At 39.3% G+C, this 25877-nt stretch overlaps 1 protein-coding gene across 4 annotated transcripts in view; it reads right to left on the reverse strand.

The window, feature by feature from the left end:
* Positions 1-25877, reverse strand: part of TNIK (TRAF2 and NCK interacting kinase) — a 412478-nt gene that overhangs the window by 48369 nt on the left and 338232 nt on the right. For 2 of the 4 annotated variants that reach the window (XM_017529734.2, XM_017529733.2), the window contains exons 14-19: positions 25655-25741; positions 24407-24595; positions 15308-15472; positions 12275-12514; positions 9961-10067; positions 1622-1785 (exon numbers count right to left, since the gene is read on the reverse strand). In XM_017529734.2, coding sequence (XP_017385223.1) covers positions 1622-1785; positions 9961-10067; positions 12275-12514; positions 15308-15472; positions 24407-24595; positions 25655-25741 — 952 coding nt within the window. The remainder of the gene's footprint in view (positions 1-1621; positions 1786-9960; positions 10068-12274; positions 12515-15307; positions 15473-24406; positions 24596-25654; positions 25742-25877) is intronic. The other 2 variants (XM_017529736.2, XM_017529735.2) reach the window with 1 other exon arrangement.

Below are 25877 nucleotides of genomic sequence, written 5' to 3' on the forward strand. Positions count from 1 at the left end.
CCTCTTGATTTTGTATGGATCAAATAGATGAAATCAGAAATTGGTTTCAAACTAGATGAAATAAATTTTTTTCTTTTTATTTAGTTATTTTTAGAGACGGGCTCTCTCTGTCACCCAGGCTGAAGTGCAGTGGGGCCATCATAGCTCCCTGCAGCCATGAACTCCTGAGCTTAAGCAATTCTTCCACCTCAGCCTCCTGGGTACCTAGGACTACAGGCATAAGCCATCATCCCTGGTGGTTTTCTAAATTAAGGAAATTTATATTCGGATCAAGGCAACAAAGACATATAGTAGACAGCTCTGAGATGTGCCACCAATATCAGAAGAATGCATATAGAGGCAGCTACTGGCCAGTCCATATCCCAATTCAGAGATAGTAATTCATTCCAAATTAATTACCAACTTTCAAAATGTGAACATCAATCACATGTTAGATATCAAGCTTTTCAAAATGGAAATACAGTGATTTTACTTATGTAACACCCTCAAAGGCTATTAGGAGATAAAATAAGGGTAATAGGAGGTGGCATGTAATAGAGTCTAAGAAAGAATAAAGAACTGAAGGTTTTCATCAGACAAACTTATAAGTATGTCAGTATTTCTTGAATTGCAATCAAAGTACTGGTCTTTATCACTTGGAAGCAAAATTACCTTCTGAAGAAGTTAATTCTGGAAGAGTGAATTTTAACTGGCTAGAAACATGTATTATTATGCATCATCTCCTGAACAATAATAATGTTTTTCATAGGCTTCCCCATTAATGGAAACTAAACAAGGATAAATAATTTGAGGCCGGGCACAGTGACTCACGCCTGTAATTCCAGCACTCTGGGAGGCTGAGGTGGGTGGATCACAAGGTCAGGAGGTCAGGACCATCCTGGCCAACACAGTGAAACCCTGTCTCTACTAAAATACAAAAAAATTAGCTGGGCATGGTGGTGTGCGCCTATAGTCCCAGCTACTTGGGAGGCTGAGGCAGGAGAACTGCTTGAACCCGGGAGGCGGAGGTTGCAGTGAGCCGAGATTGTGCCACTGTACTCCAGCCTGGCAACAGAACAAAACTCTGTCTCAAATAATAATAATAATTTGAATTATATATTTAGAGTCTAATTTTTACCTAATAGGAATAACCAGAGGAGTCAAATATGTTTTTTAAGTCAAAGATTTTATTCCCTCCTTCAAGTGTATTCTACATTAGTCTTTACTGAATTTCATTATGAGAACTGTATGTTCAGAATACTAAACAGGACAATTGGTGCAATGGATACAGGACATTTGCAGGTAAATGAAACTCTGAAAACTGGCAATCAAATGGAAACAGAAATTCAGGTGACTGGTAAGTGACTGCATTTTCAAATAAGACTGACATTTGGTGATGTCCCTGGAAAACTCTGGTGTCTGAGATTAGAAAGGATTTTGTCCATACTGATGGCACACACATAATTAGAGACAGTGGCTTACTCCCCCGAGGAGACTGGAGTTGAGAGCAGTTGAGGGGCTCTTCAGCATCACACAGTGGTGGCCATGCCTGGACCAGAGTCAGGAAGTAACTAACCTTGTTCCCTGTCCACAGCTTTCCTCCCAGGCAGTGTTGCCAGGTAAAGGTAAGAGAAAGCTTTACCTCGAACTCTGGTGCGTTCACTGGATCCTGCTTGTGATCCAGGCTGGGAGCCTCCTTGGGAGCTGGGCTGGGAGCTGGGGGTGCTGGAGCTGGAGGAACTGCCACTGCTGGTCCTCTGCAAGGGGCTCTCCAAGATGGGCTCAGTTCTCCGGAGATCAGGGTTGCTGTGTAAGTGGCAGAGCACATTGGTTACATTCTCCAGACCTTGCCAGTTTTGCAGATCACATATTTGAAAAAGGTTAATACCTAAAATTTATAAGGAACTCAAACAGCTCAACAGCAAGAAAACAACCCAATTCAAAATGGAGAAAGGACCTGAATAGACATTTCTTAAAAGGAGACATGCAAATAGCCACTAGGAATATGAAAAAAAATGCTCAACATCACTATCATCAGGGAAATGCAAATTAAAACCACCATGAACCAGGCACAGTGGCTGTCACCTATAACTCCAGCACTTTGGAAGACTGAGGTAGGAGGATTACTTGAGGCCAGGAGTTCCAGACCAGCCTGGGCAACATAGTGAGATCCCATCTCTACAAAAAATTAACTGGGTATAGTGGCATGTGCCTGTCATCCCACTTACATAAGAGGCAGAGGTGGGAGGGTCACTTGAGCCCAGGAGGTCAAGGCTGCAATGAGCCATGATCTCATTACTACACTCCAGCCTGAGCAACAGAGTGAGACCATGTCTCAAAAAATAAAAACATAAAAAAAAATTTAAAAACCCCACCAAACCACAATGAGATAGCACCTCACACCTATCAGAATGGCTATTCTCAAAAGACAAAGATAATGAGTGTTGGTGAGGATGCAGAGAAAAGGGAACCCTGTACCCTGTTGGTGAGAATGTAAAATAGTACAGTCAGTATGGAAAAACAGTATGAAGCTTCCTCAAAAAACTAAAAATAAAATTATCATAGGATCCAGAGATTCTACTTCTGGGTATGTATCTAAAGGAAATGTAGTCAATATGAAAAAAAAAATCACTATATTCAGGTAGCTGCACCCCCATGCTCAGTGCAGCACTATTCACAGTAGCTAAGATACGGAATCAACCTAAGTGTCCACCAATGAATGGATCAAGAAAATATGATCTCTCTCTCTCTCTCAAAAAGACAAAAATACTACATGATCTCACTTATATGTGGAATCTACAAACATGGAATTCATAGAAACAGAGAATAGAATGATAGTTGCCAGGGGCTCTAGGAAGGAAAGAGAATGGGAACATGTTGGTCAAATATTACAGTTTCAGTTGGACAGCATGAATAACTTTTGGAGATCTGCACACCATGGTGACTACAGATAATAAGGTATACTTGAAAATTGCTAAGAGAGATCTTAAATGTTGTCATCACAAAAAAGTGATAACTATTTGAGGTGATGGATATATTAACTTGATTTTAGTAATCATTTCACACTTTATAAATATATCAAAATATGTACACTGTAAATATATATACCTTTTATTTGTCAATTATACCTCAGTAAAGCTAGGGGGAAAAAGATATTGCCATTGATAGCCATGGGCATAGTCCAGTCCCCAGTGCAAAGAAGTAAAGAGAGCACTTATAAGATCTTGAGAGGAAGGGATCAACGGAAGATGACAGTCATACCTTCCTTTGTAGGGTTTCTGACCAGATACTGGATGTGGACAGGATGAACTCTTGTTCATCACATTAAAAGTACTAGCTCTGTGCCACATATACATCATGGAATACTATGCAGCTACAAAAAAAACGATGAGCTCATGTCTTTTGCATGAGGGACATGGATGAAACTTGTGAAGTAACTATTTTTATGACAATTGTTTGCATCAAATTGACTAAAATAGATTTGGATCCATACTGGAAATACTCTTCATTTAGAAAATGTCTACAGTGATAAATGTGTAATACTTCTGAAATAATCTACATTTGAAATTTTTCATTTTTTAGAATAAAGAAACAATCTCATTTCTTTTAATTCCCCAACAGCGAATTATTCCACACCTCCCTCTTTTATTAAACAATAGTGGTCAGAAATTATTATGCGTAATCAAATAATTCCAAAAATATTTGCGCTAAAAAATGTACTGCTCACCAACTGTATTGCAGATTTAAGAATGATGAGCATTTTAAGGTTTGTTGGAGTTGCTTTCATTTTGTTAAACAGTAATGTAATATTCTTTGTATTAAAAAAAAAATCTCTTGAGAAGAGGGTAGCTGGTGATAGATGCTCTGAGTTTTCTTCCATGGTGGCTCTGGTGTGGTAGCAGGATAGAGCCACTTGTTCTAATGTAGCACTCCTTTGATTATTTAGCCAAAACTTTTGTGTTAAGCACCAACTTCGTGAGACTTACTGGGCCAACATGAGGGATGGAGGAGAAGCACAGGCTGCAGGGCATACAGTCAAGTTACAACATAATCATGGAGATGGGATTTATGCCGTGGAGACAATAGGGAGCATGGCAAAACTGTATGTTGTGTGTGAAAGAGACTAAATATCATTGGAGTTTGGGGAACAATTAGTGCAGACTGGAATGATTGATGGCAGTGTTATGAAGGAGAAAGAACTTGACTGGGCGTTAGAGCAGGGAACAGCTGGAGCAGACTCAGGGCTGGGTTGTTGTTCCTGATGCATGTGGGTGCAGAGACGACACCAGCTAAATCGAGTACCAAGTCTGTGTGTGGAAACCTGGGAGAGCAGAGTGATCAGAAGAAAAGGGTGAGTTGTGTAACAATGGCCTTTAGAGCCTAGAGGACAGTGGGTACCTCCTGTGGTACACATCAATGACTGACAAGGAGAGAGGCAGGCAGACCAGTTAGGAGGCTGCTGCCAAGTCAGATGATGAGGCCGGGGCAGGGCTGCCCTGTGTAAAAAGGAACATGGGCATTCGCAGAAGCAGCTGGGATGAGCGTACGTCCTGACTGGGCTCAGAGTCTCTTCCTGTGTGAAGCTAATTGGATCCCACAGGCATTAAATCCCTGACCAGGACCTCATTAGTACAAGTTCTCCTCACCAGAGCTAACCAGTGTGGATGCTGATCTTAATAGATTGCTATTTTTGCTGCTGGAGCCTGAAAGAAGTATTAGTCTCTATGTTACCATACAGAAATAGAGAAAACTTTACAATGCCTTTTCTACCTTATCTTTTGGTAAAACATGAGTGCTTTGAGAAAATGTCATGCTGTTCACATTTTTCTCTCCTTTATTATGTATTAAATCATCTGGCCTTGGGGCGGTGGGGTCTGAGATAAATGCGCTTAAGAGAATCAATTTCAGAAGAATCCCATGAAATAATAGATATCCCTTGTTCACATCTTAACTGAGCCTATTCAGATCTGAAAGTGTAAAAACCTGAAAACATCCAAATTCATTTCTTTAAATGCTAATTTTTAGTTCAGACATTTGCTATCCTGCAGATAATGCTGTTTGGTCTATAAAACACCCAGTAAAGTGAAAATGTGGCAATTACTCCATTCATTTGAATCATAAAAAGTCAAAACAGAAAATTGGGATTACAAAGTAATTTTGTGGCCCAAATGCTTGGGCCAAGTCTTTAATTAACTGGCTGACAGCCAAATTTCACTTTACTTTGTTCTTTGATGACACAGCCAATGAGAAGAAATGAGCCATAAGAAAATAGGTTTGAGATGGGACAGGGAATTATTTTTTGAAATTAATCATTTAGTCATTGGGTCTGACTGGGTATTTCTGAGTTAATTAGAATCTTTTCATATTCTGAATGTAATTGTTTGATCAAGTTATAATTTACTTTAAAAAGAATACATGCATCAATGATAAGGATGAAAGTACCTGGAACATTTAAAAATAGTTTTTGTTTTTGTTTTTGTTTTTGTTTTTTTGAGACGGCGTCTCACTCTGTTTCCAGGCTGGAGTGCAGTGGTGTGATCTTGGCTCACTGCAACCTCTGCCTCCCGGGTTCAAGCCATTCTTCTGCCTCAGCCTCTTAGGTAGCTGCATCACAGGCACACGCCACCATGCCCAGATAATTTTTGTAGTTTTAGTAGAGAAAGGGTTTCACCATGTTGGCCAGGATGGTTTCCATCTCTTGACCAGGTGATCTGCCCACCTCAAGCTCTCAAAGTGCTGGGATTACAGGCGTGAGCTACCATGCCTGGCCTACAAATAGTATTTTTAAATGATCAAATCAAATCAAATCTTGATTTGAATTCAACTGATCACCCTCACAGCATGAGGCATTTGGGAATTTATATAACAGGTGAGAATTACCTTTGATACTGCAGTCTGAGCAATTCCCAGCTATATACGCATGAGAAGGAAAGGCAGGGAACAGTTGCATGGGGTCAGGGTGACTGTGTTATTTCCCAGACTTTAGCCATCTAGGAAGGGAATTATCAAAAGCATCTGATGATACTAGGTCTAGCTCCAGAAGGGAAGTGTTTGCTATATAAATGGGTCTCATGGGACAACAGCTTTGAAAAGGTAGTGAATGCCACAACATAAGCATAAAAAACAGATCAAGAGGAGCTGTTAACAGACTCACTAAAGCACATGGTGAGAGTAGTGGGGACAAAATGGTGCTGTGTCAGTCGACAAATCAAGGGCTCTTTTGCCGTGGGAAAATGAGGCAGCAAAGCAAGCTGCACCCATGCTAAACAAATTAGCTCAGAATGGTGCTTAAGAATGTGGACTTTCTTGGCTCTACCACTTACTACTTTTGTTCACCTTGGACACATGTTAGTTTCAATTTCTCCTTCTGTAAAATGAGGGTGATTATAGTCAGCACCTCACAGAATTGTTACACTGTTTAAATTGGTGTATATATATATATATGAATAAGTGAGACATATACATATGAGACATATGTGTGTGTGCGCTCCAAAGATGTTCACTAAATAAAGAAATAAGTAATAAGTTGCCCTAATCAGGCAGAAGGCAGGGAACTGCAGGCATTGCCCAATAACACTTTTTGACCAACCGATGGCTGCACAGCTGTATCTGCTTAATAATGTATATAATTAAAAATATATTTTCTATAGGGCTCTTTGATTTGGTGTGGTGCATACAGACAGTGCAAGAGTGACATAATAAGGGTTTTTTTGGGGGAGGAGGAAGGATATTCAAAATAGTAAAAGCTTTACTTTTGTTCTCAAGGTATAGGTACATGCTTACATAATGACCATTTTAACTCAAAAGTTTTCTATTCAGGGGAGTAAGTAGTTTACTGATTTAAACATTGTTTCCCAAACTATCAAAAAATATCGCACATTCTGCAGTCACTGTAAAACATCTTGCACCTAATAACTGGAGTTCATTACTACTAAATACAGGAAGCAAAAACTGAGCTTCTTAACCATTAGGCTCAGCCTTGTTTTTTTATTTAAAAATTGATTTAGTACAATAGTTTATTTATTCCTCACTCACATCACAATATACACTGGTAGAAGTGCTCTCCTTGATGGTTCTCTAAGGGGTGACTTGAGGGTCCAGGTTCCTTCTGGGTTGAAACACTATTATGTTAAACTTGTGGTCCCTAAGTTTGCCACAGAAGGAGAAGAGAGAGGTTCTGCCTCTTTTAGTTAATTCACATATTTACTTCAAAGCAAAATAAGAGAGTGAGGCAAGAAATATAATTTTGCCCCTATTAGTATCCGTAGTCCCAAAGAGCAGCAGGGATATTATGACCCCTGGGCCCTGGAGTCAGGCAGTCTTGGTTTGAGTCACTGGGTCCCAGGGCCACATGCAGCTTCAGTATATATTTGCTGAATTTAACAAATGAATTAAAGAATGATAAGAACAAAACATCCTGAATCTGTCCCTTATTAGCTGTGTAATTTTTACAGGAATCCATTTTTACTTTGCTAATTTTCTAGTCAGCCTTAGGAGTCACTTCAAAGAAAAGACTGGTAGGAAACAGAACATCGACCAAGTACAGGAAAGCTTAGAAGCACTGAAAAGGGCAGAGGATTTAAAAGCAACACCTTTTGAAATGGCCTTATGGATGGGTGGTCGTCTGACAAATGGCACAAAAAGAACTATGAGGACTTCATTAGGACCAACATAGAGAAGGGGTCTGTGTCACTGTAATGGCAAAATCACATCTCTTCGTGTCCATGTCCCTGTGGTGTTCCTTTCCATATTGACTCAGGGCTTAGCCAAGTGACTTGTGATGGCCAATGAAATATCAGCAAAGATGATGTAAGCAAAAGGTTTCAAAAGTCCTTGTGCATTGGAGCTTTCCCTCTTTAAATGCTCTTCTGAGATCATCAAAGGGTAAAGAAGCCCATAATGAAAGACCACATGGAACAAGAGGTACAGCCGACCCAACCACTCAGTGCAACTGCACGAGTGAGCCCCAGCGAGAGCAGCGCAACTCCTTAGCCAACCCACAGCATCGTGAGAAATATTAAACTGTTACTCTTTCAGGTCACTAAACTTGTGGTGATTATACCGTGCAACAAAGGTGAACTAAAGCTATTGCTATCACAGTAAATAAACCAAATCCTGAAGCTTTTAAAAACGCAATGCAATCTAGAGCCAGAAATCTGATTTACATCTGAAATGGTGGTCACAAGGAGATACATGATAGCATAAAAAGGGGTGTTCTCTAGGACCATCGTATGTGCAGAGAAGAGGCTTCTTCACCCCCCACCCTAATCTCTGACTTTCATTGTAGGTAAGTAACTATGACCTCTGAGCTCACTTCCTCTCTTCCTCTGTAAGTAGAAAAATGTTAGCCGTCTCTGACAGAGTCAGCATTCTTCGGATAAAGTATAATATCCAAGTGGTTCCAAGAGAAAAAGCTCATTATTTTGTAAGCCACTGATGATCAAATACCAATTATCTTGGGCCTTAATGTCATTAAAATAGCACTTCAGAGGGAATGCAAGCGGCTTTTTATTTCACTATATAATGATAGTTCTCTCTCATTTTGGTTGACAGAAGGAAAACATACTTAAAGTTGAAATAATGCTTGATCTAAAGAAACTAAAATTCCAAGCAACTGATCCAATGAACAGAACTCCAAGGGCAGGGTTCAAAAGCAGCAGCAGCACTAATAATTAGGGATTGATTGCTGCTTGAACAGGGGTACTGATAAAGTTCAGGCTGGCAATCCAGCAGGAGCGTTCCTCTGGCTGCCCAGTCGCAGTGGTCCTAGTCTTCCTCAGTGCTGCTTAGCTGCTTAGCAACACCAGCTCAGTGTGAACCTGACAAGTCACTCAAAAAAAAAATGGCTCATTCAGAGCCTCTTGCAATTGGTAATTCCAAGCAGAATGGGCCAGCATCTTTGCCCTAAAGGGATTCATGTTCTTAGTATAGTTCCAAGTTATTGCTGGACTGACCCCTTCCCTAAGGCTTTTCATGTGAAGAGGAAAATTAAAGCTCTATGATTTAAAGCATTCCATATTTTAAAGATATGTGCACGTAATCATAAGCTTCATTTTCAGTCATTCTCCCTTACTAGCAAAGGAGGGTCCTTTTATTGTGAACACAATGAAGAATAAAACAGCTTGCCAAAGCACATCCTTTTTATAGCCTTCGCAGAGGCCATTTGCTATTTCAGTTGATCCTAAAAAGTGATGTATTCATCATGAAAAATCTGAGGGAAGCTTGATGAACTATAACAGCAAACAGCATCTGTTACCATAGAAAATCTGCTCAGACACTGTAAAGATATTGTTTACTTTCCAGCTTCTTGAGACCTCTACACCAACCAGTGGAAGTGGATGCAGCTTCCTGACTGTAGGAATGTGTACTATTGATAGGAAATTCTGGAAGGAGGTCATGGAGCAAGAGTAGAAGCATAACCGTATTTCAGTGACCTTCGTAATGCCAAAGAGGCCACTTCCTCATAAGAGCTAGTCCTTCTATAACTGCCAAGCTGGAGAAGCTCTGAAGTTGGTCACTATTTCCTTGGTAATTGCTTTGTAATGTCTCAGTGGTTCCCAGGGCATGTTTCTTGACCTGATGCTGAAAATCACTCGAACCAGGCCATAACAGGTCATTCTGCTCTGCTGACTCTATAAAGTAGTTTCTGAAGTATTGGTTTAGGGTATTGCAACCAGATTTATATTTGTAATTTTACTCTCAGATGTTAAAAACTGTCAGCTAAGGTACATCTGATTGGTTTCTGGGTTGCCCCATTAATTATTAATTAATTAATTAATTCATGAGTCCCCACTGAATACTGATTTTTCTGAAAAGCTACTGAAGAAATCAAAGGCGTGTGTTCTGGACCATCAAAGTTTACAGTGAAGGTGGAAAGTCAATATGCCTCTGAAGTGAAAAAAGAACACAGGCATTTCTAGGAAAGCACTAATGATAAAGGTGGGTAGGCGCTTTTTCTTTTACCTTAACCACCTTCCTTACCTTGCTCTGATGGGTTGAGATCCTAATCTGGGTCCCAGAGCACTACCATTCCCAGGAGAATTCTTTCTGGCTAATGCTGGGGATATAGAAGTTGTTCTTTGAGGCACCTGGAAGAAACCAGAATTCAGAAATATTTTCCATAAAGTAGCTTCCTATCATCAGAAAATCCTCCTTTCCGATGATTTTCCAGAAGCCACAGAAACTAACTGAAACAGTAAAGAACTATCTTTCATTCATTCCTCAAAGAAATATTAAACTCCCTAAATGAAATCAAACAAAGGTCTACTGGCAAAAAACAATGAGCAAATTCAGCAACCATTAAAGAGGATCATGCTCAATCTTAAAGACAAATTTAATGATAGGTAAAGCTAATAATTTTGATACACTGGGCTAAAAATAATTGACCTCTCTTCTCTTGGCTGGACAAAATTGGTGAATACCAGGAATCTCTTTAGAGCACCGTTAACTCATTGGAAGTTGCATCAGCTGACAGCCACCCAGATAAAGCCAAGTTCCACTTTTAGCTCACATCACAACTAATAAACAGATAAGGAAATTATGAAATCTGGTGAGAAACTAGAATATCAGGACAGAGCTTGGGACATAAGTCACTTGTTGATGAGCTCAGAGAACCTACTACAATAAATCCTGAATGTTTCTACTTTCTAATTGATTTGCAATTATGTGCTAAAACCAAACACCAAAAGCACTGTGTTTTGGTTAATTAGCGAACTTAATACAACATAATACAAAGCAGAATTAATACTGAAAATACTGGAAGGATCTTCAAAAAGGCTGTGTAAGTACCAAAAAGACCTGGGAAGAAAATGTATTATCTTATTTGGCAGGGACCTAAGGTAGAATTCAAGTATATCCCAATTTATAAAATAGACATTTAAAAAATGAAATTAAATATTTTAAGTGCACTAAAGGAGTCCATTATTTAAAAGAATCATATTATGAATCCTAGCATAGAAACTGCTTTCAGTGTAAAGTGTCATCCTTTGTTTTGAAAATTTAATTTTATTATTCATTTTAACGTAAAGATGAGTCAGTAAAGTAGAATCACCAAATCAGTGCTACCACGTGTTCAAATTAAATATTACTATTAATATTTTTTCTTTTCCTTACCATAAATGTAAATAGTTGTAGAGAAAAAACAGCCTAACAAATTCTTAAAACCTAAGTGTTTGAATTCATCTAAAATATTCTCCTAGCTTTATGCATGTATGCCCGCATATTTTCAGAGAGTGGACCAATAACTTCAATTTTCAGTTTTTCCATTGATTGTGTCTACTCCTCTGCCCACCTTATTTTCCATATTGACTTTGGCTCCCTATGTACCCCTTTTTATGATGGCATTTCTGCTTCCTCAAAGAATCTCAAAAAATTATTGGCTATTTTCAAAATAATGGGACTCAGTTTGTAATATCCTTTTGAGAGGAAGATAAGGACATGTATTCGTAAATCATTGAGCAAAAGCTTCTTTTTCTTCTGGAATTAACACTGGCATTTTCTGGAAATTGTGGAACATTCCACTTGTCACAGCCTCTAAGCTAAGCCTAGGAAAAGGGGGATTCCTGAACCAGGAAGAATCTGATGCCAAAAATATCTCCAGTATTTTGAAATACTTCCAGGTTGTCTGTAGCCAGATGCACACAGCCACATTCCAGAACATTTCTTGGAATGAGTAATGACTTGGTATAGGAAAACAAAAGAACCCAGACTCAGAGAAGTTCTATCCAGTGAAATGGCTGGTCACTTTACCCCAAAGATTTTCCTCAGTAGTTCATTGAAGATGAAATTAAATTATGACTTGACCTAGAAAGAGCTTTCCTTAAAATGGGGGCAAATAAAATATCCTAAGAACAATACTATCTTCTGAATCCCTGAAATCTGGCTTCACTTTGTGTTGTTAAAAATAGGAATACATGAATTCTCTACTTTTTATCTGGAGGTTTTCAATTGTCTTGATGTAGATGCAGTCATCAATGAAATATCCATTACTCTGTTTCTTAATATGGACAGCAAAATAAGTCTGGAATACTTAGGGTTGAGAGTTCTAATTTTGGACATAGAATATATGCTTCAACCTACCTGAATTCAGTTTTTTGGGGGGAAAATAAAGGTCAGACATGGTAAATGGCAATCCAAATCTTAGCTGGGGAATGAAGAGGGGCCAAAATAAATATGAGAAGGGAAAGTGCTTTGGCATTGTCACATTCTCCACTACTACAAAAGGTCTGGAATAGTGGTAAAAATAATCATCATCAGTGATGCTGGTGATAATAAGAAACACCCCAGTAAATACTACCTTTGGTGGAATGTCTTCTTCCTGTCGTAACCAAGAGCTTCGGTCAAACTTTTCAATGCGAGTGGGGAGAGGAGGGTTTTCAGAGGTGGGGTCTGAGTTCTGGCGTGGCATCTCCACGCGGTGAGAGGTCACGTTCAGAGCCTCCTGGAACCCGGAGAGGCCCTTCGTGGGCTGCTCATGCACTGACTGGGAGGCGGTCAAGGCAGGTCCCTGGGATTTTACAGCTACCAGATGTGGGATCTAAGCATCAAAACAACATAAAAACAGCACTATTAGAAGAGAAAGCAGATCAGCTAGTACCTCAATCAGCTGAAGGAAAAAAAAGTTCAAGGGCACAAAAATTGGACTACGGAGAGTCTGTCACAACTATATATAGCATGTTTTTAACAGCTCTTTAAAATTTTCCATTGGAACGATATGTGGGGCTGGCACAAAGTTAGATGATTTACTTGGGAATGCTAAGTCAGTGGAATAAGTGACATATAACAATAACTACTGTGTATTTAGTGAATATTTATTGGCCAGCAATACAATATATTTTACAAGCACTTATTTTCTAATATTATGAACTTCCTCCTTTAAAACCCCCAACTTTCACTTTGGAGAGTGTTGCTCTGTAAAACAAAAACTGCTCAGAATATCTTACTTGCTATGAACTCAATGAGTCCATCCTGAGGTGGACATAATCATTTCCCTCATTTTACACCCGAGCAATGTAAGGTGCAGAGAGGTTAAGCAATACCCTAGATTGCACAGCTAACACCTGCTGGAGCATGGGCTGGAACCCACACATTCTACACCCATAGGCCACACACCTAACCTCCATGATAGTCTACCTTCTGCTGTGCTGGCTCTTACCATCTCTGCTGTCACATACCTCTTGACACCAGGATGTAACTTTTTGAGTCAAGTATCACAATTGGGCCAACTAGGCATGTGATGATATTGTTCACGCAGGGAAGACAGGCAGTCTTTCGGTGAAATTGTGGCTCTCAAAGACAAATCATTAAAATCTAGAGTGCAGAGCACCACTTTGCCACAGCGCTGCTCACACCTCATAGTGCTTATCTAAGTGTGTCCCCTATTACTTCACAAAGGTGAGCTCCCTGGAGACAGGAGCTATGTCTGTCTTGCTTGCCATTGTATCCCCTGGGCTAGCCCTGTGCCCAGCACGGGGAAGGTGTCCCATAAATCCTGGTTGGTAAAAAATCTAGAGTGCCTTCTAAATGAAACTGTTAATTCAACAAACATTTGTTTAATACCTATTTTGTGCAAGCACCTGTCAAACCAAATCCTGTTTGGTTTGAAATTTAAGTCCTGGAATGTTATTAACGACGGTTCAGAGAAAATCCTCAAAGCCCAGTTTAGCTGAACGTTAAGCTTCAACCAGAACAGAACCCATTGGATTTATATTAATTTTAAATATCATTAGATATATTAAATAATAATATTGGCCAGGCGCAGTGGCTCATGCCTGTAATCCTAGCACTTTGGGAGGCCAAGGTGGTCAGCCTGCCTGAGCTCAGGAGTTTGAGACCAGCCTGGGCAACATGGTGAAAACCCTTCTCTATGAAAATACAAAAAATTAGCCGGTTGTTGTGGTGCATGCCTGTAATCCCATCTCCTCAAGAGGTTGAGGCAGAGGTTGCAGTGAGCCAAGATCACACCACTGCACTCCAGCCTGGGTGACAGAGTGAGCCTCCAACTCAAAATAAATAAGTAAAATTATATATATATGCGCCAAACAAACAAAAAAAACCTCACATCACAAACCCAAAACTGAAGCACAATGCTTAAGTGAATTAACTGTCACAGAATATTTATATTTTCACTCTCTGGTTGCTCTCATAAAGTAAATGTTCCCTCTCTTCTTCCCTTTTAAAGGCCAAAGTACCTACCAAGGTCAAAGTCAGGGGTTTTAAAAGAGGATATTTGTATATTAAAATAGAAATTCCAGTAAAAAATGTATCTTTTCATGGGTTAGCCATGAGAGAATTATATACAAATGTAAAACAACTAAGCGGAAGATATGCCAAGATGGCTGGTGCTGAAAAATCTTGGACTTCATTTATTAAAAGCAAACTTAAAACACAAAGAATACTTGATTTTATCACTACTCTTTTAACTCCAGTTCAAACAGCATTACATATTTCAAAGGTGACCTTAAAATATTTAATGGAAGTCTTAACACAGGTGGATGCTTGGAAGAAATTTAAGACATTTGGCAGAAAAAACTATATTATTTTTCATGGAATTCCATATTCTATTTCACTTCATATTTCATTTTAGCATCTATAACTTCAAATTCCTGCAGAGCTTCCGGAAACCCCCTCCTTTCCTAAAAGTGGAGTAATCTTTTTTCTTTACCATATAGCTGTAAATAGTCATTCTCAAACTCCAAAGTGCATTAGAGTCACTTAGAGGGCTTGTTAAATCACAGACTGCCAGGCCTCCCCCACCCCTAGAGTTGCTGATCAGTTAGTCTGAAGTGGGCCCAAGAATTTGCATTTCTGTCAGGTTCCTGGGGGAGGCTTGATGCTGCTGGTCAGTGATTACACTTTGAGAACCATTGGCTTAGAAGATGTAATTTTACTTAACCAAGTCCATTTAATTTTTCCAGTTTCAGGCTCATGCCAAAGTCCCAAGAAAATGAAATCTTATATATATATATATATATATATATATATATATATAGTATACACATACACACACCTCAAAGCTCTCTATGAATTCTAGTTTTCATAATTGTAACTAAAAGGATGCTTATTCTTATCTTGCAGAAACTCCTATGGGTCCCCAGGGAGGCCAATTTACATAGAAGTGAGTTTGCGGTTGCCTCACATTTAAGGGTGATGCTTTTCTCTTTCTTACCTTTTCTTCTACTCTTCAATATTGGTGAGTATATGAACTCTATATTAAGGGTCATAATTTGATTGTCCTATGCCTGAATCCATGTCACAATTCCCTAGGCTTTTAATAGGTTTTCTTGTGCACCTTATTGGTATGCCTGATGGAATGGAGGACAGAGTGTACCTGGGGATCGACTGGTCTGAGCATGGGGGGTGTCCGAGCAGGCTGAACTCCACTAATGCTGAAGGACTCCGACCTTGGGGGCAGATTGGGGTCAGATATCCTGTTGGCAACCTTGTGAGGCATGGCAGGGGAACTTTGCCGGTTGAGCCTTGACCGTTCTTCTACCTACAAGCCAAAAAAAAAGACAGCCTCAATGTACAGAAGTAGATTCACATTGTAGCAAGGATTTTCTGTAGTCACCTGCACAGCCATTTGAATCCTCTGATCAACTGATTTTAAGAAGCCAAAACTCCCTATTTCTGCTCTGCATCAAGAATTTGCAAAGAACAAACACTAGCAACAACAACAAAAATGTAGGACACCCACACCATCACTCTTTTATTACCCATTACCCAGTTAGCAGGGAATTTGTGACCTGCTAAGAGTTTTTCTTGCATTGATTGTGATGTTGTATCACTGATTGGTCATAATGTCATGGAGTCAGTGAGGGAGACAGTTTGCACTCTAGACAATCAAAGGGAATGGTAGCATGCATTTAGATGGCTTGGGGAACATAGAAAATTGCTTTGCGTTGACTCATGGGACATGAGAGGAAAAATAAGAGGATGAAGCTGAGAACATGCACCCTCCGTTTCTTCACGTGTCCTACTGATAGGCAACTGGGTGTTCCAGGCTGCCTAATTAATGAGCGTGGCCTGTTTTAAATAGACTTCCTGTGTCACTTTCTTTTTCTCTCTTAAGGGTCTTTCTTTCCAGTTGTCTTTCCTGCTTCCTCAAATACAATGGCCCCCATCATTCTTTCATGCCCAGCTTGGACTCCACTGTCTCACTCTCCCCTTTCTTCCTTCCTGTTTCTACACATGTGGTGTTCACTCTTGCTTCCCCTCTTATTCTCTTCCCCTCTAACCCTGCTTCTCTCAGGCTATTTCATTTCCTTGTCATTCCCTTTCTTCCAGAGTCTCTTTCAGCCCAAAGCAGGTAACAGATCCCAAGTGCTTCATGGGCAATGCTCACAGAACTAGTGAATGCTCTTTTTAAACAGGTAATCATTACCCTTAGTACCTATTTACAGCAGACTGTCGTGGAGGACAATTTTAAAGAGGAATTTAGATAAACAAGATGCGTACTATAAGATACAGCTTAAGATCTTAGACGACTTTAAAAATTCTGTGACTTGTCTTCCAGATCTACCGTGTCCTTTCCTTGATTTCTTCAGGACCAGTTTGACTGTTGTGCTTCCCAAAGCCACCAGGACAATGCACCCCTTCTCCCCACACGGATGGCCTTAATTCTCTTCTGCTGACTCACTGTCTGAGCATTTTAAGAGCCCCCATGCATGTGTTCAATATTCATGTCTATTTGCATATTTTTTATGTGGCAGCTAAAAATCTTTATTCATTTTACTGCCTGATTTGACATAAAAATTTGAAAGAGCTATTTTCCCTCATCCTCCCTATCCAATTTTGAATTTTTCTAGAGGCAGACTCAATCAGATATACAAAGTAAGTCTGTTTTTAAACTTATATTAATCTCACATATTTTAATACAATAAGATGAGCTACAGAATGAAAAACAGCCCTCTTGCCTCTACTGAGGAGTAATTTGAACATCTATTCCCCCACCATGGCTGTGCAGGGTACATACAATTGGCATCTAGTTGACTTCGGTTTTGAAATCCCATGCCCCAGAAGCTTACCACATGCCAAATAAGATTTGCTGCAAAAAGCCAGGAATATAAACCAGAACATGTATACTTTGTGTGTGCATGTGTGCAAAGTATTACATCAGCAATAGTTATTTGGCTATTGTACTGAGCAAAAGAACAAAGCCAGCTTTGAGATAAGACCACAAAGAAGAAAACGTCCCACAAAGACAGCAATAGATAACAGATCAAGGCATGCAATAGATCACTTTTTCAAATGCCAAATTCTTTGAAAGAAGGTTAATGTTTTTAGACCACTGGAATTGGTCAGATATTATCCATTTTCTTATTTTCAGAGTAAATCATTAATAGATAAATCATACACAAGCATCCTTCAGTGTCTGAACCCTCACTATCCAAACCAACTACTTGTCACCCAAAATTCAGGAACCAAATATATGCCGAGTGAGGAATCCTTGTAATTATTAGTTTGGGCTCTAAAATACACAGATGGTTTTAAATATACATTAAGGGCAGTATATTAAAAACAGTAGTAGAAAAGTTTGCTCCCGAAAACTCTATCTTGAGCAAAGAAACCATTTTTGAGATAAAGAATTCTTTTGGTAAGTATCAGCATCAAGGCTCCAGTCAAGCATCCCTGCTGCTAACAGGATCACAGGCCACATGGGCCCTAAAGCTATCATTAGAAATGAACAGGGCAGAAATTAGGGTACTGGTTTTCATAGACAATTAATGGATTTTATTAGTCATGTATAGATGTTGCTAATGTACTTCTAGTAAAAATTTCTTATGCTTTCTATCAGTTAGTTTGCATAGTAAATGCTATCATTAGTATATTTCAGCCTATACCATTCTAAAAATATATGGCATAATTGTTACACTTTGAAAATTATTTCAGGAAGGCTCCAATGTACTGAAATTTCCTGGGTTGAAGTTTGTCCAAAGAAAACTGAAAATCTAAGAAAAGGACATAACAATGAGGCATCTCCTTACATACTTTGTCTCAAGAAAACCTAGTCCTAAAGTCTTTAGGAAGATAAGGCTGCCCAAGGGTCTTTACACTGCAGCATCACCTTAAGAATTGGAGCAAAGGATCAAATCAAACATTGGAAGTGGCACTTCTCCTAAAAACAGCTTCAGAAAGACAGACAGAAAGTTGGATAGGGTATCTAAGCAGGCCCTTTTCATTGTTTTCATACTAGACAAAGGCCTGTCCCTGCTTTATCACAACTTATGTCTACTAACTGAATGGGAGATAGAGACGTGGGTGAGACAAAAAAGAAAGTCTCCCTCCAAACCCTCTCCAATCTAGAAGAAGGATACATGGGAACAACAAGATGTGTTTCAATGCCTGAAGGTGTTCAAAAAAGTCTAGAGCCAAGTTTCTGCTCCAACTGCCTGCTTCCAAGAAGACATAAGATGCCAGAAACACCACTAAAAAGTGTCCCAGTACCATCAGATATAGACTGTCAAGGTGCTAGACCATAACAACAAAAGATACCTGTTATAAATGATTCCATAGAAGAAATTATCAGAAATACAGAGAAGATGACTGGCACAGACTGATCAATTTCACTATGAAAGTATTTTTTTTTAATTAAAAAATCATTTCAACATGAAAACTAAAATAACTTTGGAGAAGTTTGTATAACCTCTGCGAAAATGCTGTACTATTTACTATAGCATTACAGAGAGAAAGAAAAAATAACTGTTCTTAGAAATAAAATTCTGCTCTAGACAGGTCTGTGCTGTCCATTGCATAGCACAGGGATAATGTCTGTGGCCTCTGATACACACACACACACACACACACACACACACACACACACATATATATGGGCTATACAACCATAGACAACTTAAAAATAAATTTGTTAATTACAGGATTTCCAAAACAATTTCAAAATAAATTTTTAAAAAGTTAAAACAGATATAAAGGGAAACACTGTATCAATGTCAATTGTTAAATTGTTTTTTATATTTGAAAACAATTTTAGTTTATAGTATCTCACTTTACAATAATGAATGACATCTACTGAGACTTTCAAAACAAAATTATAGAAGTAATTTTTAAAATGCTGACAGCAGACATATATTTATGGTGTCATATGGGTACATGCTAATATTTTACAGTATGTAGAGTCCACAGGGTTTAGGAAGGTCTCAGAAGGCTGAAGAATTAGTACATGGTAAATTCAACACAATCGTATGGGAATGCTCTTTTTTCCCCTAACTGGACAAATCAGTTTGATTTTTGTGTTTATTGGCAATGCCGGAGAATAAGAAAGAAGCCAATAAGTAACTTTTAAGGGCTCCTTAGATACTTTGACCCTGCACTCACTAGTCACATAAAGAGCTGAGTAATATAGTTGGGCCAAACCACACAGGCAGATGGTTACTGAGTAAGTTTGAAGACACCCCTGCTCTGGGTTACCTCTGAGCACAGGGGAGACTCTCATTCATAAGGAATGCTTAAGATGCAGTCTTGTCTGACTCTAAGGGCCTGGACTATTTTCCCAGATCCACTTCTAACCAATATTTCAGAAAAAAGCATAGATCCCTGGGTGAACGAAGCGTAGAACTTAAAAAGTTAATACAGGAAATAAAGAAGTGCTTATCTATCACCCGGGAGAGGTGGGTGAAGAGGTAGGAGATGCAGGTGAATTGGTCGTATGAAATCCAGACCAAAACGAGACCAAACTCTTATTCCTTGTGAGCTACAGCAGTCTTGGAAACAAAATATGAATATGTTGAATATCGTATTTCATTTGTATTTGTGTAGTACGTAACTTTAAATGGCACATGCACATTTTGCCCATGAGCTTCCCAACTGAGAGGCAGATGTACAGATGAGGAAGCTGCCTCTCAGGAAGGCAGGAGACACGCCCCAGGTCAGACAGCCAGGAAGTGGAAGAACTTGAACTCAAACCTATTCCTATTTCCTTTCAGGTCTTTCCTATATTAAATCATAAGAGAGAGAAGCAGAAATGGAGGAAACATATACGCCCTCTAAATGGTAGTTTGAGAACTTTATATATGAACCAACTCATGTAAAAGAAAAATAAACACTTTGGTGTAGACCAGAGAAATCTGGATGGAGAAGCAGTTTTTATATACAGTGATTTCAAAGTCCAATGATCCAATGGAAATAAAGAGATATCTTGGCACTCATCAGATCACTGTTTGCAAAAACAAAAACAAACAAGCAAATACTCCAAGGACTGACATATATCACAGAAAGAGAATATGATGGAGTGTTAAAAAAATTAAAATAAAATCTTATGCAATATTCATGTAAACAAAGCATTCTTTCACTGTTGAGCTTTGGTGCAATTTTTTAAGTATGTAGGATGGAAAGGGAAGGGGAGCCCACACAGTTACCACCAGGCCCAGAAAATCACATGCCATTTAAGGAGCAGGAGAAAGAAAAAGGAATTTCCATCATCCAAAAAGCAAGGAAGAAGACCTTCAAATTCTGCTGACGTTCAATAGGACATCATAGTGATGTTTTCACAGTATGTACCTGACTTCCATCCCAACTCAGAAACAGCAGATAATTTAAAAGCAGTGAGAATGCCCTCAACCTGTCTTTTTGTTTATTTATTTGAAACAGGGCCTCACACTGTTGTCCAGGCTGGAGTATAGTTGTGCAATCATGACTCACTGCAGTCTCAACTCCCCAGGCTCAATTCCTACCTCAGCCTTTGATGTAGCTGGGACCATAGGCATGCACCACCATGTCCAGCTAATTTTTTATTACTTGTAGAGATGAGGTTTCATTATGTTTCCCAGGCTGGTCTGTAACAACTCCTGGGCTACCAAGTTCCTCCTGTTTTTGCCTCCAAAAGTGCTAGGATTATAGGCATGAGCCACTGTGCCTAGCTCCAAGCTATCTTTTTAATGCAGAGATATTCATGTTCTTTTCTGGGTAAAATCTGAAAATCAAGGCCAATGTGACATTCAGGACAGAAAGAATACTCAGTAAAAGGAGGGAGGGAAGAGCTCCACAAGATTTACAAATGATTGAACTTTTTCATTTGCTCTACAACATCCAACATATTAATCAGAAAGGTGCTTGGAAATGCGATGATCACTTGTGTTTTACAAAGTAAAGAAACAAGAACACAGAGAACAAAGCAGTATCAGATCATTACACTGCTGACGAAAGACTGTTGATTTGGAATGAGGGACAGGATAAGTAGATGGAAAAGTAAGTAAAGAAGAAAAAAACAACTTGATGAGAAGGCATAGAGCTGAGTTAGAAAACAAACGCTGGAACAGATTACAGAAGAGGTGGCAATAGGTAGAAGACAGCTGGGTGATACCTTCAGTGGCACATGGGGCAAAATAGTCTAGACCCTATACCATAGGAGACAGTGGCATGAGCACAGAGGGTGCATTTGAAAAAAGAAAACGGCATCTTTTTATTTTACCTCCAGAGGGTTTAACCCAGGTTTTCTTATCACTTGATAATTAAGATACTGATAAGCTATGTTCATAGCTAACGTATATTACTGCTTGGTCACTTTGTGCCCCACCTGCCTCCCTAATATGAGAAAAGACATCTGTAAATAATGCTTTACATGAAAAGTTCATATATTGCTGATGAAAAGCATTAAAAGATCAAGAATATAAAGATCCTTGCATTCATTTTTTATTCCCATTTTCAGTGGGTGTTAAAAAATGATGACTCAAACCAAGGCAGACAATTATTTGTTCTTATTTGTACATCAATTGCTCCAGCCCTAAATTTAGCACTGTCACTCTCCTTCTATCAACTAAATGTTTCATTTTTCCTCTAAAATATGATCACCCACTCTAAGACTTGGGAACTGTTTCATGAATAGACGATAGTTAGTTGGAAGCTGGATCATGTTAACCACACCCAGGAGCAGAGGACTAAATATGAAATCCCCAAAGAATGTTCCCATCTATCTCTGGAAATGCATGAAGCCCAAAGGAAGTGCACCAGATGCCAGGAAGCCAGGACGTTGGAAGATGTCACCCACCAGAGATGGCCCAGACTTATGGTGACTGGGGAACCTCACATCGGGAGTGCTTGATAACACAGGCATGTTGTTTGCATGCTCAAATGCTGTGTTTCTTTTACTGCTAGGAGCCTGACCAGGAAGCACGAGGGAATTAAGAGGTCTAGAAAACTGCCTTGATGACATCTGCAAAGATCTGCCTCCAGGAATGCCATGTCTCCTGAAAGCTTGGGAGCTATGAACTAGTTCTGAATAGAGAGGACAGGCCAGTAAATTTAGTGATGAGGACAAATAGCAACTGGAAAACAATGAAGTCGGGGCAGACAAGTTCGAATCAGAAGGTGCTGGGTAGAGGCTGAACGAAGGAAGTGAAAACCGCTCCATGCTTTTCCCCCTCTTCTGGTACATTTGTGCATGAAGGAGCTGTCTAGGGGAAAGAAGAAATTCTGGAATGTTTTGCACAAAATCATGATCTTTTCCAATGCGATCTGTAGGAGTTCCTCTTCTAAACTCATGCTTGGGGCTGGGAACACTGAAAGCCAAGTGGTCATGCATCAAGGAGAGGTCACTTAGCGATGCAGCATTTCTTAGAAGAGTAGAAGCACTTGTAAAGATGCATGAGTTCATGCTCTTCCTGCCCCAAGGTCTACATGAATCTCTAAGACTCTCCGGAATTGCGGTAATGGACAACTCGGGGCTTGTCACTTTGGAGATACTGGGAGAAGACACACAAATGACCTTAGATCCTAACTCTTGAGTTGGGCTACATCCTTAGGAAGATGGCTTTGGAGATCTCACTATGGTTCTCGAGACTTCCTGAGGCTTCAGTTGTTCTTCCAAACCAAGTCTAATAGGGCAAGCTGGTCCATCTTTCTTTCATGGGTGATGCTCAAACAGGAGTCTTGATATGGAATCATTAATTCCTGCAGGTGCTACTGCCATTAGCTTTGTAGAGGCTAGTTTTTCACTTTTCTGAATACCTGCCATGGTCAGGAGCTGTGAGTCTGGCTTAGCTGAGGATTTCAACTTGGCATGGCTAGAAAATGGTTTAGCAGTAGAGGAAGGTGGTGCATCCTGCCAGCCAAGAAGCATGTCAGCTGCTGTTTAGCAGCATAGTGATTTTGCTTAGCTAGAAGAACAGGTGGATTATTAAGGGGTCGATGCTGTACCTGGGAGTAGGATCACAAAATTGAATTATTGATCTAAGAGAAAGAGGCAGATGTTAGAGACATAGGTAAATATGTATCATGTTTACAGATATAAGGGAAAGTGATAAAAAAAATTCTTCATCTCAAATCAAAACAGTTTTCCACACACTTAAGTTTTAAAAGAAAAAAGTTATTTTCACAAAAAAGTACATGATCAATATAAAGGATTTAAGCACGATGTAAAGATTCAAAAAGGTTTTAAAAATCCATTTTTTAACTTCCTCCTCCCATGAACCACTATCATTAACATTAGGACAACATTATGTGAAGTATTTTTCTGTACATGTGTCAGAAAGGATAGAAGAATAAAAAGAAATATTTTCATAAAAATAGGATCTTATGTAAGAAATCTGGTTCTAGTGATATTGTATTCTAGATCACTTGAAAAGAGAATGAGCAATATCTAAAGATGCTAGATAAAAATACAAAATAACCCCCAAACATCCTTTAAATGACTAGCTGTGATCACAATAAAAAACAGGAAATCACTAGAGCCAGAAATAATGATTGAACTGAAAACCAGCGTGTTATGCACATGACTTCATACAGTGACTCCCTGGAAAGGGTGCTGATCTGGCTGAAGTTATTATTTTGTTTGCTTTATCTGTTTGGCTATCGCCTTTTCTTCCTTCCATCCAAGCAGTTTTTGTTAAAATAGCTCATCATAGTGCTAAGTTCCTGAAAATCCTTTCTTAGTCTAGTAGTTAAGCAAATGAAGGAAGTATGTGTAGAAAAAAACACGAATGACCTCGGATCTTGAAAGTGAATACCACCACACGTCTCAGGTCAACCGTGCATCTGCTGGTACCACAGTGAACAAAGTTATGTTAGCACAATGTTAATGATGAGGAACAGCGTCCAGGCACGGAGAGGAACTGATTCTTCCTAGAATTTTATAAATCCTTAATCACATTATTCAACAAAAAGGTTACAAAAATCTTTATGCCACAAATTCAATCGGATTAGTATCAGAAAAAGGTTTTTTTTCTATCTTCTGTTATTTCCTATAAAAGTCCATTGCAACCACAAAGACATACAAAAAAAGAACCAAAAATGGGGGAAGGTATCTTGCTATTTCTCTACAGAAATGATGTTATGGTTCTTCCAAAAGCAAAGCATGTGCCTTACGATGAACTGTTTTCCCACTTTGCAGCACTGGGTTGACTCTCCACTTGTACCAGACGAACTCATTAGAGTCAAAAGCCTGGCCAACAGGGTGAGGCTACACTTGCTTACTTACCTCCTTGGCCCATGCTGGCTTCTCACTAGGACTCATTCCTTCTTTGTAGTGGTACAGTGGCTTCTTCTCCACAGGCCTCTGCTCCTGCCGCTGATGCTGAAGGGAAACTAAGTAGTCTCTTTCCTGCTTTAGCTGCCTCTGCAGTCTTTCTGCTTGTCTCTGTTCTTCTAATTGTTTACGCTTATATTCCTGTCCAGACGAGGAAAGAGGAGCAAATAAAAGGCCAAATTATCACACAGAAATCACTGGCCAGTATCAGTTAAGCATGCAATGGTGGCAAAATAACGCTAAAAAAAACAAGGGATCTTAATACTAACAGAATGACAGGAAGATGTCAGGATGTGCCACAGAAATAAGCTACTGCCTTGTGTTAGTATCTACAGCAGAAAGTGTCATTTAATGAAAACACCATTGCTTTAAATTGGCAATCCCTACCAAACTGCATCAGTTACGAAATGACTTGTCCCTGATGAATTGCAAGTGACAAAATGGCAATAACGAGGACATGTAAATGGTCAGCATACACCTCCTAGGAAAAGTCACCCACTTCCTGATCTCGTAATTAAACCACTCAAACACGTACAATTAAGTAAAAAACTAAATAAAATGCCAAAGATAGTGCCTAAATCATCTTTTGTTTAATAAAACTTGGACCTATGAAGGCCATTAGCAAGCTTACGTACAGAATGCCAGTAAATAAAAAGTTCAGTTTAAAAAAATGCACCAAAAAGCCCACCTGGAGAACAGACTATAATAATACTAATAAAAAAAATACTGTACTTAAGTAGAGGCTGCATGAGCAAGGGGCACAAAATGTTCCCATCGTAAGGGTAAAGCTAATAGTCTGTAAATGAAATATGACTGCAGAGCTGGGGGGTTCTTATGGGAGAGGTGTGTTTTGCTGTCATTGTATTCCATCATGTTGCAAGTGACCTTAAAAATTACTCTGCAATAAACACAGTGGGTCTCAAAAGCAGTCTGTACTTATCATAAAGCTAGATTCATACTCAAGTTTTCCAAATAAATAGAGTTAATAAAGAATGCATAACAATTGTATTAAATGTATTAGGACTCAGCAAAATCAATCATATAATATATTAAGTTTCTATGAGATTTCTGAGGTCCCTGAGGCTTGGAAGATCCCTTCTTCTGGACTGGCACATTGGAAGGACACACAGACACACACACACATAAACACTTGCAAGATGAACACAGAGCAGGTCAGCTGGCTCTTGGCTCTCCCATTACCAGAAGTAGAGCTTGTTCATGCAGTAGCTGCTGCTGCAAGATCTCTAACTGTCTCTGCTCCTCCTCTAACTGTCGCCTGATGTATTCCTGGAGCGGTAGGCAGCACAGAATTCAGAGGACCAGAAAGAGAGAGAGAAACGAACCAGTAATTTCAAAGGTGACAAGAACTGCTAAGTAAAGTGTAGAAGAAAGGAGGGGAAAAAGTACCCAAATACCTCCTTAC

The sequence above is a fragment of the Cebus imitator genome, unplaced genomic scaffold (genome assembly GCF_001604975.1).
Source record: "Cebus imitator isolate Cc_AM_T3 unplaced genomic scaffold, Cebus_imitator-1.0 Scaffold61, whole genome shotgun sequence".
NCBI classification, from domain to species: domain Eukaryota; kingdom Metazoa; phylum Chordata; class Mammalia; order Primates; family Cebidae; genus Cebus; species Cebus imitator.